Genomic DNA, 12,456 nt, shown 5'->3' with positions numbered 1-12,456 from the left:
GCTGTGGTTTATCTCAGCCTCTTTGGACTGCTGCTGGCTGTCGCTGCTTCACAACAAAAACAAGGTCACAACAGAAAAAAACAGAGAACCCTCCTGTTTCTCTTTGTGTGGCATTGGAAAGGACTGGCAACTGGCCCAGCGTGAACCCACCTCTCAACTGTTTACTACTGGGATACGTTCCAGCACCCAACCACTATTCAGCCCCTCAGAACAAGATGAAGCTGGTACACGTAATGAATAAAAGAAACTCAAAGTATTTATCATGGACTTCCTAGGAATAAAATGTTAGCAAACATGTTCCTGGCAATGTGCACAAGCAGGCATTCAGTGTCAACAGTGAGTTTATACACAACTAAGTTCTGATGAATTTCTGGAGAATTTCAGAGAATAACTATGTTATTTTTTGTTTATATTCAACTGAGGAGTCTCCTAAATAGTAAAACTGAAACTCCTTTTACTGTAAAAGTTGGAAGAAATACAAGGAAGAACAAAAGAAAATGGAAAAAGGCAACATCAAGTTTTATTTGAAAGTCACTAACTGAAAGTAATGATTTTTTTTTATTTTTTATTTTTAATAAATTCTGTTTTAATTTGCACAGATTTTTAGAGGTTATTTTGTTGTTCCTTGGAAAATGCTAGTGTTATGATGATAATAGAGGAACATGAAGGTTGTGTGAATTATTTATAGGTAACAACTGTTTGACATATAAGACTTCTGCCTCCAGCTCTGGCTCATGCAATATTTCCTTTCCTTTACTTTAAAAGTAAAAACAAAAAAAGAACATCTGTTTTTGTTGTCAGTATTGATCTAACCTTGTCAGATGGAAACTCTCAAAAAGGCAGAAATTATTTGAAAATGTCAAAAATTATGTTTGACGTCTGAAAATCTTCATCACATAGTTGTTTAGTTATTAGTGAATGCTACACAAGTAAAGAAAATTTGCCTTTAAATAACCTGGTTGTGGTAAGTTTTTCAACCAGTGTTTAATTTTTTTTTCAGCAAAATAAATGCAACAAAATCCTGGCAAAGTGCAAAGTTTGGACCCTGGACAAGGTTATTTACACAGCTGAGTGACAATAAAGTTTTGCTTCGGGGGTGGAGGGGTAAATTCTGTGAGGGGGTCGCTTTTTTATGCTGAAACAAGAGGAAAGCTGAGAGAGGAGACTGATGGGGGCAAGACAGTTTGGAAAAAAAAACTGTATAAATAAATCTTGGCTCTGTTTGAGTTTAAAGAACAGTTTGAGCTGAGTCTGCTCCGAGGAAACATGGGGAGAGCTGTGGTGCAAGTCACCCTCTTCGGGCTGCTGCTGGCTTTGGCTGCTTCACAACCAAACAAGGTACAGTCTCCTAACAAAAAGGACAAAGAACTACATGAAAAAGAACTATTGCTAAATATTTTTCATAACATTTGAACAAATTCCTGATGTTTGTCTTTTTTCAGTCTGTTTTAGCATTTTTCTGTCAGTTGTGTCACGCTGAACTCAGCCTCAGATAAAAAGAGAAAAGCAGACTTTTGACCTTTGTACCCTGAAGGTTATTTAGGTTGTTGATTTGTGCCTCTATTGTGTGCTTATATTACTCGTTTTTTGGCTGGATTACATTGAGAAAGTGTGCAGTTACATTAGAGTAACTGTGGCTGCTGTGGATCAGTGGTTAGAGCTGTCGTCTTCCAATAAGAGAGTTGGAGGTTTGATTCCTGGCAGCAGTCACATGTTGAAGTGTCCTGAGCAAAACACTGAATCTCTCACTGCCTCAGCTGTGTGCCTCATCAGTGTACGAATAGAGTTTAAATCCATAGAATGATTTAGTCAGATTAGCTTTGTAGAGATTCAGCGCTGTATAAATGTGTGTGTGGTTGGGTAAATGAGGACACAGATTGTGTTGTAAAGTGCTTTGAGTAGTCTGGTTGGCTAGAAAGGCATGATATAAGTACAGCCCATTTACCATTCAGTAACATTATCTTTACAGCTGACTAAAATGACATAATTTTCTCATTTTGCGCATCAACCCTCTTCCATGTGGATATTGTCACTTCCAATCAAATCTAACTTTATTTGTGAAGCACTTAAAAACACAAAAATGATGCACAGTGTCAACAATAAAACATGGCTTATGCACGTCAAAAATACAAGTAAAACTTTAAAACCAAGGGACGAAAACAGTAAGACATAAAACATAAAATCAAATCAAACAACAAAATTATAAAACTTTAAATCTAATTTAAAGTCACAACTGAAATTCAGAGAAAATATATTTAATAAAATCAATGTTTTTCAAAGTGTTAAAAGCCAAGGAAAACAAAGGAGTTTTAAGAAGCATTTTAAAAGCAGACAAACGAAGAGACCTGTCTGGGATGGAGCATGACATGACTTTCTCCCGTTTGCCTTTGGGATCAAGGACTCTTCCATAACATTAACAACAACAACAACAAACAGTTCAATCTAAGATCTGAACACTTTATTTAATTTATATTGTTTAGTTAGTTTAAATTTCTTGGCTAACCTTTCCTAAAATAAATAAAAGTAAGTGAAATGTTACAGAAGCAAAAATGTTCTGTAGTTTGATTTTGATTTTGTTCAGTTGTTTAAAACTATAGTGAGATTAATATTGAAGATGTTAATAATGCACTGTCTAATCTGTGTGAAAAAATTACTTTTTAAAGACTTACACAGAGTGCAAGTAAACACCAAAATGTATTTGCCAAGATCACTGCATTTTTAGGAAACATGTTTATGGCCAATGTGAGCCATTACGTACAAAATGAAAAAAAGAGCAAAGCAAAATGGGGTGTTTCTGCAGCTACACCAATAGGATTTCACCCACAAGCACAATGTTGTCTGATCTTTGATCTGCTGGTTGTTGGCCAAATCTCGCTCTCTCTCCTAATTTGCCTTCTGTGTTTGTTCAGGACAACTGGGACATTTACAGCTTTCACATCAACTCTACTGTGATCGGCCGTTACGCCACCACCGTCATCACAAGCCGTGTGGCCAATCGTATGAATGAGTCCAAGGAAATTGAATTCCATGTCCAGATTCCCAAGAATGCCTTCATCAGTAAATTCAGAATGTATGTGAAGTAAAAGAATGGGGAAAACTCTAACATACTGACAGTAATATTGTTTATAATGGTAATAAAAATAAACTAATATACAACAGCAATAACAAACAAAGGCTACTCAGGACTGAAACAAAATGTTTGTGTTTGTTGTCTGCAGGTTTATAGACGGTCAGGTTTATGATGGAGTTGTGAAAACAAAGGAGCAGGCTCAGCAGCAGTACACTCAGGCTGTGTCTCGTGGTGAAAGTGCAGGAATTGTCAGGTAAATATGATGATGAAAAAATTTGTTGCAAGATCTTAAGGAGGTGCTTTTTCCTCGTTTAGTATTTGTTTTGCTTTTTACATGAATATAACGTCAACTTTCAGACTTCTTGGACTCTAAAATGCTCTAAATGACGCTGTCTAATAACCATGTCATGCATCCTGCTACAACTTTTTACAGTGATAAATGTTTGTCTTGCAGCTCTGTAGGGAGGACCATGGAGGAATTTAAAACTTCTGTAACTGTGGCGGCTCACAAAAAGGTCACCTTTGAGCTCACATATGAGGAACTACTGAAACGCACTCGTGGCAAATATGAGCTGCAGATCCACACTCGACCCATGCAGCCTGTCAAAGACTTCAAGGTTTGGTGATCGTCCAGGAAAACAGTGTTCAGTGACAGTAGCTTCCAGAGTGAATACTACAGTTTTCTTACCTCCAGGTTGACGTGTACATCTATGAAAAAGCTGGGATCAGTTTCATTGATGTGAAAGGAGGACTGAGCACTAAAGCCCTGGCTAATGCCATCACCAAGACACATGCAGACAACAAGGTACAGCTGCTACTGATTATTATATTTCTGTTAATGAGGTGAAGACTGTACACAATGGTCTGGCTTGTTTTTCATTTTAAAAGACCATTAAGTGTCTCAGTAACTTGGGTTTAAGACTTTAAAAAACGCTTCAAAGCAAATTCACATTTACATTATTAGCACTTAGATATTCCATGCTAAATTTGATATTGTCATGGTGATAATTGTGGTCTGAAGTCTGAGTTAAAATAGTCCAGGTAATGAAAAAGAATGAAATAAAATCAAAACACCACAAATTTTAAGGGTGTACCAAAACTGATTTATGTGGTTTGCAGGCCTGGGTGTATTTCTATCCAACTGTGGACCAGCAGAAAACTTGTGACAGCTGTGGAGAACAAGGTATGAATGGAGATCTGGTTATTGTTTATGATGTCAACAGAGACACTGGACTGGGAGACATCAAGGTAAAACATTAGCTCATTTAATGAAAGCAACTTTATGTTAATATTGTATTTGCAAAACTACATGTGCTAATATATGCCAAAAAATACTTTAAATATCTTTGTTCTTGTCACAAATCAAACTGTTTCCTGTAGACATCAGACGGGTACTTTGTCCATCACTTTGCTCCATCTAGTCTTCCTCGAATACCAAAGAATATCGTTTTTATTATTGACCAAAGTGGCTCGATGTCTGGCAGAAAAATGGAACAGGTGAAGCAATTAAATCTTTTTATGTATAGTGTTAATGTCACATATCAAGCAATTAAAAAACAACAAATGAAGCAAAATGTATTTTAATATTTTGTGTGAAAGTGCTTTTCTTTATTTTTTTATTACAGACTCGTATTGCTTTGGTCCATATTTTAAATGACCTGGCAGGAGACGACTTTTTTGGTGTCATTTCCTTTGATAGCCAAATATTTCACTGGAAACGAGAACTTGTTCAGGCCACCAGTGTAAATTTGGAGGAGGCCAAAGAATTTGCAAGGAATATAATGGAGAGAGGAGGTGAGATTTTTCTAAATTGTAATATATAAACATCCTCAGGTTGGTACTAAAACACTTTTATATCTTTTTTAGCTACAGACATTAATGCAGCAGTGCTGGAAGGAGCTCGTATGCTGAATGCACATCCCAGAGAAGGTTCAGCATCTATTCTGATCCTACTCACAGATGGAGACCCAACCTCAGGTGAACTAAAACACACCTGGACACTCTGGTCACAAATGAACTGAAAACGTCTTTTTAAAAGTTTGGTCCAATAATTCAGTCAGCCATTCCACAGCCATTATCCTAGTTCTCTATGCATCATGAAAGCAGTAATCTTACCACAACAACTCAAGACATTTTTGTCAGCTGATATCTGTCAGATGCTTTAGGAGTCTTCTAAAACAGCCAGGTACTAAAGGTCTCCTTTTTCAGCTTGACAGTCCCTCTAACTGCCTGAGTCTACCACTGCCATGACAGTCAACCATCTGGCAACTGATGCAGGGCTTTAGTATGAGTTCTATCAGAGAAAATTAAAACAAAGAAAAATGTAAATGTTTTTTTTAAATTATTATTTTGCTTTTACCTTGCATGTAACATAGATCTTTGTACAAATACAGTAGCTGTTTAAATTTAGTCATGTCTGGTGTCTTTGCAGGGGAGACTGGCACTAAAATTATACAGTTTTAAAATAGGAAATTAAGTTCAACTTGACATATCTTGTGTCTTTGCAGGAGTGACTAATTTTGAAATTATACAGTCAAATGTAAGACGGGCCATTGCAGGAAAGTTCCCTCTCTACTGTCTTGGTTTTGGGTTTGATGTCAAGTTTGAGTTCCTTGAGAAAATGTCACTGGAGAACAATGGTGTGGCGAGACGGATTTATGAAGACTCTGATGCCGATGTACAACTGAAGGTATCTTCCTCCACACATTTACAATTTTTTTTTTTTTTAAATAATTGTTTTCCTGCTGTTTTATAGAACATGTTTTACTATTAAGAAAAAAATAAAACCATACACACTGTGTTATTTGTGTATTAACAGGGTTTCTATGAAGAAGTGGCCACTCCTCTATTGACAGATGTGACCATGATCTACCTGGGTGGAACCAATCTGACCCAGACTAATTTCAGTCAGTATTATAATGGCTCTGAGATTGTGGTGGCTGGTGAGATCATGGACAATGACATTGAAACCTTCAGTCCACAAGTTGTGGCCATTTCAGTAAGAATCAGTCCTCAAAAACACAAAATCAATTGTAATTTTCAGAACACTAGTCAAACTCCTTGTATACTGACATTACATTACAATCTTCTTTGCATTATAACAGAGTAGTAGAACATTAACATTTTCTACCACCAACACGTCTGTGGAGCCCTCTACTGGAACAGTGACTGTAGGCCTCCTTCAGAGGGTTTGGGCCTACCTCACAGTTAAACAGCTACTGGAGAAAGAGTAAGTGATCTATCTATCTATCTATCTATCTATCTATCTATCTATCTATCTATCTATCTATCTATCTATCTATCTATCTATCTATCTATCTATCTATCTATCTATATACATATAGATATGTAGATTTATATGCATAGGTGGTCCCATACATACATACATACATACATACATACATACATACATACATACATACATACATACATACATACATACATACATACATACATACATACATACATACATACATATGCAGACCTCAGGGCTAGAAGGAATTATACCAAAAGTGGTACCAAGGAAATAATGTAATAATGTATTAATCATTATATATTTTAATAAGATGTTGTGATGCAGGTTGCTGTTGTCAGGAGCTGAGAAAGAAAAAGTAAAGAAAGAAGTTTTGGAGCTGTCTCTGAAGTACAGCTTTGTGACCCCACTCACATCCATGGTGGTCACCAAGCCTGAGGGGGAGAAAACACAAGTTCTTCACAAACCAAAGGAGGGGGGAGCTCGAAAGTCTCAAATGCATATGCATTTTAATCCCATGTTAGCACCTACACCAGGTCTCCATGGAAGTTATTCAACAACAGGAAGACGTAAGATACATCTGCATAAAACAATGTAAATGTGTAATGTATCATGACACAAAACTATAATGTAGATCATACACTGCCTGAACATGACTGATTCTGAACAATCTATGGAATTTAGAAAAAGTCAAACACTCTCATTGTATTCTCCCTTTAACTATATAGATTTTTGAATTTGAATCAAAATAACCAACAATTGTAATTAGTTTTTTTGGACAGTATTAAGTATAAAACAAATCAGAAAAGTTTGATTCACATACAAAATCACATAACATAATTTATATCATTTGCAAAGTTTTTGCAGAAATCTTTTGTTACTTTATATTTCCCACAATGGAAGTTTTATTATTATTATTATTATTATTATTATTATTATTATTATTATTTACCATAGCATTAATTGATCAGCAGGTAAACATTATTGTTACATCCAAAAGCACTTTGAAGCATGCAAACAAAATTACTATAGTTTCCAAAGTTTTGTAGATTCTCAACAGTACTTTCATATCATGCCTTTCTTTTTCTAGGATTTACTTTGCAGTCTGCTCCTGTTTCTGCTGGTCCACGCGGTCGTCCCGGTCAGTCTGGTTTAAAAGGTTTACCTGAAGCTGATATGATTAGTTATTTCTCTCCTACTAATCGTCCTAAAGGTACAACACACAAAAACTCTGTTAATGCAGCATCATACTACATACAACAGTTATCTGTACAAAGACACTTGTGAGAAAATGACATTAGTGTATGTTTTAACCTTTTTTTATTGCTTGCGAAAGGTGAAAGGGGCATTCAACGTGCCAGATTGCACCATATAGTTCATTCAGGTAAGTATATTTTACTGAATTCATCCTAAACTATTCTTCTCAAAATTTAATTTTGACAGCAACCATCATCCAGATTTCACTTACAGAATGTTCCTTGTACGGTTCAAGTTACTATTGCGTATTTACAAACTGTAAATGTTTAGCAGACATTTAAAGCTATAATTTTCTCTGTTAATCCATAATTCTTTAAACAATCTGGGCCTTGTGACTTTGAACCTTCATTGGAGCAAAATATCTAATCACCTTTGTAAAAAAAATGTTTGCAGCTCTTATGCCTTCTGTGCCCTATAATAATGCTGAGGAGGCTCTTCATTCGTTGAAGGAAATGGCAACATCTGGTAATGTATTCCAAAATTCATATTTAAAAATCTTCTTTATCAAAATGTTACAAAATTTGAGAAATGTGATGATTTTTGGAGAAAGCCACAAAATATAACAATAAAACTGAAAAGGTTATTGTGGAGAATTTGTTTGTTTGTTTTGCTGTTGTGGTTTTCTTAAATTTTTATTCCATTTTTATTTTTTATTTTTATTATGTTTTGCTTTTAAAACTCTGGAGTTTCAATTAAAAATTCGATTTGGTTAAATGTGACTTAGTTCAACTGTTGCTGGAAGTAAAAGCTGTTTTTTTCATGACATTTGTGATCTAACACGGTGTCACTGTTTCTTTTTAGCTCCTGTTTCGCACAGATTTTTGCTGAAAGCTGAGAATCGATCTCAGCCGTTATGCTTTGACATCACAGGAGATGCCATTCTTAAACTTTTTCACCATCCCAGCAGAGGTCAGTAATCTTTTTTTTGCACCATCACAAAGTAGGGTCTCTTAAATTGTTCAGTCAACAAATGTTGTATCAATTATCAGTTTGCTATTTTTCCTCACATTTATGTCCTGATTTGTGGTGTGGTGTTTATTTTATCTGTTTGTATCAGAGCTGTATATGAATGGTGAGCTGGATTCAGTAACAAATGGGGGCTTTAAAAAGATTGTCATCCATGTCAGAAGTGACCAACATGTTGAGGTTGACACAGATGAAATCACTGTTCGAGAGGGACAGTCTACAACACGCCACACAGGACAGGATCCCATCACAGCTGGAAGGTGAGCTTGAACTGACATAATGGTCAAAAATATTTTAGAGGACACAACATTTCACTGTCCCCAGTGTATTAACTCTGGAAGCTATTATGAGGGCAGTTTATTCTGCATGTGAATTCAGCTTGCATTACGGAACATCTCACGCATCCTAAAAGCTTGGAACTCCACTCTCTCCAGCCTTGAAACTAAAAAGCTTCTCAGCTGAGAAGACATACTTCTTCAATGATAAAACTGAAGTCCGGTTGTTTTGTGTTTGAATTTATTGGATTAAAGAAGATCAGAAAAAAAATCATCTGTGATTGTATAACTGTTCCTAAAGACTAACACAGAAGTTAATACCAGGTTATGTAATTGTTTCCAGAGTGACGGTGATCAAGAGGGACAAAGAAATAGATATTGCTGCTGAAGACATACGGGTGGTCATCTTAGTTCATGAGAAGGACGGCAACAAATTCCTTTGGCCGGTTATAAGACAGATGCCTTCTGCCAACAACACTGAGGGAATTTTAGGTGAGTGAAACAATGTGCTTATGTTTACAGCTTTGCATGACTTCAAAATGTCTGCATTTGCATTTAGTGATGGAAAACAGATCTTTTGTCTATACCACGCTAAGTCTGGGATGTAGTCAAAATGTCTTTAGTTCTCTTACATAAACTGGTGTTGTTGCTCTAAAACTTTTATTGAGAAGCAAGTTCAACTGTCTAAATTTTTCACTCTTCATTTCTCCAGCAGATATTCTCTGCTGTCACGTTCTGGTAAAAAAAAAGTCCCACCTCTTGAGAATTTTTCTTTGCCTGATATTAAATTGATCAAATCATGATGTTATGTTATTTTCATTCTTCTTTCATTTTTTTTTTTTTCATATTTGCAAATCAATTACATTTTTTTCCGCACTATACGACGCACTGTCAATGAATGGTCCATTTTAAAACTTTTGTCATATATAAAGCGCACCGGACTATAATGCGCATCGTTGTGCACCTCTCAACTTTTGTAACTTTGCGCGCCATGCTCCATCCAAAATGGAGGATTTCGGTGCTCTAGCGGAGCTGGTTCACCTGTATCAGCATTTATATGATCCCTCTATGAGAGATCACAAAGATAACTAAATGGTTCAAAACTCACAGAAGATACTGCACCGACATAAGCGTGAAGTATAAACGCCTCCACCGCTCGCTCAGGTCCACGCGCAACTATAACTGAGCCTTAATGCTGCGAGCAGTGCAGCTTTGAAGTTTACCAAAGTTGTACTAAAACTTTATGACTTCTTACATGTATAAGGCGCTCCATATTATAAGGCACACTGTCGTTTTTTGAGAAAATTGAAGGCTTTTAAGTACGCCTTATAGTCTGGAGAAAACGGTACAGTTAATACACTGAATGAGTCCACTCAGTTAAGCTAGTTAGAGGCGTAACTTCTTGCAGTTCTTTTATGTTGGTTATTTTTACGTGCCAACCTTTTACCGTTGTATGTTGAGTTGTTAAACTTTGTTGTGCAGCTTTAAAGCCTGAATATGAGGAGAAACTGGGACGTCGCAGAACAAAACTGAAGATCAACAACCATGAGATACCAACTACAAGGTACATGTAAATAGCTGTTTGTCTTTTTGACAAGAAAACAAGATGTTTTAACCCTTTAACCATTTTTATAGCTCCTCTGCTGATGACTACAATATTTCCCCTCCTTTGGGATCATCCTGCTGGCTCGTTTCACCTGATCATGCTCTGCAGAGACCCCTGCAAGATTTCCGCACTGCCCAAATTTAATAAAGGATCATGTTGAATTAAATGAAACACAAAAAGCTTTTGAAAAGAAAACATAAATGCAAGATCTAAACTCTGTTTCTAATGTAAACAAAGAATACAGTTTTGTGTTTAACATGTTATGAAAAAAATAATGCATTAATGCACTGTGATTAATCTGCCAACCCTCTCAAATAAAATAATAGATAAAAATAAAGTATCAGTGTCATAAACAGAAGAGATGACGGAGGCGAACCCAGAGTGCAGACTCTTTTTAAATAACTAATTTATTAGAGTAAAAATAAACAAAACAAAACATAAGGCTGACGTGGAAGCAGAGACTAAATAATAACAAAGTGGAAACATAAAGCACGGAGCAACCGAGTACAAACAAAACGGGAACTGGTACAGAGCGAGTGGACCAAGGAATAACCAAACAATGAATCAGCGATGAGTGAAGGAGATGATCAGGTTTTTAAACACAGGAGATGACGAGGTGAGTGGGTACAGGTGAGTGATTAGGATTGAGAACAGGTGGAGATGGGCGTGGCAGACAAGCAAAGAGAAGACTGAGGAGGAATAAATGATGACAAAAGCAGAACACTACAAAAACAAGAACTGAACTGAAATAATAACTAAAACAGAAACAGGATAGTAAACAAACAATAAACTGAAAACCCAAAAACCCAAATTCTCACAATCAGTGGCTTGTTTGTTTTCTTTTTTTGCAAAGGAATGCTTATGGCCCTTTACCTTCAATGCCAGAGATTTCGACTAAGATCATCTTATGTTGAGAAAGGACTGAGTTGTACCCATTTTAGTTGAACCTTGAAAATATCCAGTAATCCAGTGCATCCAGTAATTACATTCTGGATGCACATTTCTCTGAAAGCTGCCCAGTGGTTCACGAGTTACTAACAGGCAAACAGGAATAGCTCCAAATGTTAATGCCAACGTCTTTTGGCAAAGATATTACACAATGTGTTGCACTCAAAGTATGTGTTGGAGGTGATACTCAGCTACTATCTCACCAAATCTTTCCCTTACTATCTGCAACATTGGCTGAGTTATAGACATCTGTGTCTTTTCTGAAGTCAGTTGGCTGTGGCAGCCATCTTGAATTATGTTGACTCCAAAGGTTAACCAGTTGTGGATGCGCATACACCCAATCTTTACTTCTAGCAGTACAGGCAAATTAACACACAGACTGAGGCAATTACATTATCTCACACCTTTCATAATGGCAGATGATAAACCGAACTGATCCAACTCAGCTGTAATCTTGGTTTTAGCTGTAGCTACCTGGGAGCACAACATTAGTGGTATGAAAACTTTTATATTTTCATCAAACACCTGTTTATGTCAGCTGTCAATTTGTACTAAGATGTGATACAAGTTGCTGTTGATTAAACTTGAGAAGCAACACGTGAGGAACAAATCTTTGGAGTTTTCTCTGAGGTTCAGCTTTGTTACCCCGCTCACCAAGCTTCAGGGGAAGAACATGAAGGTGGTGCTCAAACCTCCTCAATTAATTTTTTAATGGAAACTCAAATGGATTAAAAGTGACAGATTCCTATTGGGAGTATTTTTTTTAGTTTGTGTGTGCATGTGTTCGTGTGTGTTTGTGCTTTACACTTAACCTGTTTTAAAATACCTTGAATATTTACACTGAAAATTGTACATTTTAGTTTTTCTGGCACTTGCCTCTATTATTTGTCACATGGGCAACTTCTTTAATCAGTGTTTGTGACAATAATGAAGTCAGATATTCTCTGCATGTCTTGTTTGTGTAGTGGAATTTTCTATAACAAAGAGGACAATGAAGAGTTTTGTCCTAGGATAATTTATTTATTATTTTTATTTATGGCTGAGAATCACTGAGCTGAGGTGAGTCAGCAGAGTGAGTCTG

The 12,456-nt window shown here is 36.3% G+C and overlaps 1 protein-coding gene across 1 annotated transcript; it reads left to right on the top strand.

Annotated features, from left to right (window-relative positions):
- The first annotated feature begins 1,138 nt into the window (after positions 1–1,138).
- On the top strand, positions 1,139–10,764 carry LOC108247389 (inter-alpha-trypsin inhibitor heavy chain H3). The gene is made up of 21 exons (XM_017435473.2): positions 1,139–1,338; positions 2,910–3,070; positions 3,219–3,323; positions 3,525–3,687; positions 3,765–3,875; positions 4,190–4,318; positions 4,451–4,567; positions 4,696–4,864; positions 4,937–5,047; positions 5,578–5,759; positions 5,889–6,068; positions 6,175–6,299; positions 6,651–6,892; positions 7,414–7,536; positions 7,660–7,707; positions 7,974–8,045; positions 8,382–8,489; positions 8,638–8,806; positions 9,165–9,313; positions 10,304–10,385; positions 10,457–10,764. Exons 1-21 carry the CDS (start codon positions 1,267–1,269, stop codon positions 10,569–10,571), a joined length of 2,733 nt encoding a protein of 910 aa, XP_017290962.1. The 5' UTR covers positions 1,139–1,266; the 3' UTR covers positions 10,572–10,764.
- The last annotated feature ends 1,692 nt before the right edge of the window (positions 10,765–12,456 follow it).

The sequence above is a fragment of the Kryptolebias marmoratus genome, linkage group LG4 (genome assembly GCF_001649575.2).
Source record: "Kryptolebias marmoratus isolate JLee-2015 linkage group LG4, ASM164957v2, whole genome shotgun sequence".
Taxonomy (NCBI): Eukaryota; Metazoa; Chordata; class Actinopteri; order Cyprinodontiformes; family Rivulidae; genus Kryptolebias; species Kryptolebias marmoratus.
This window is presented reverse-complemented; position numbering and strand designations above follow the sequence as displayed.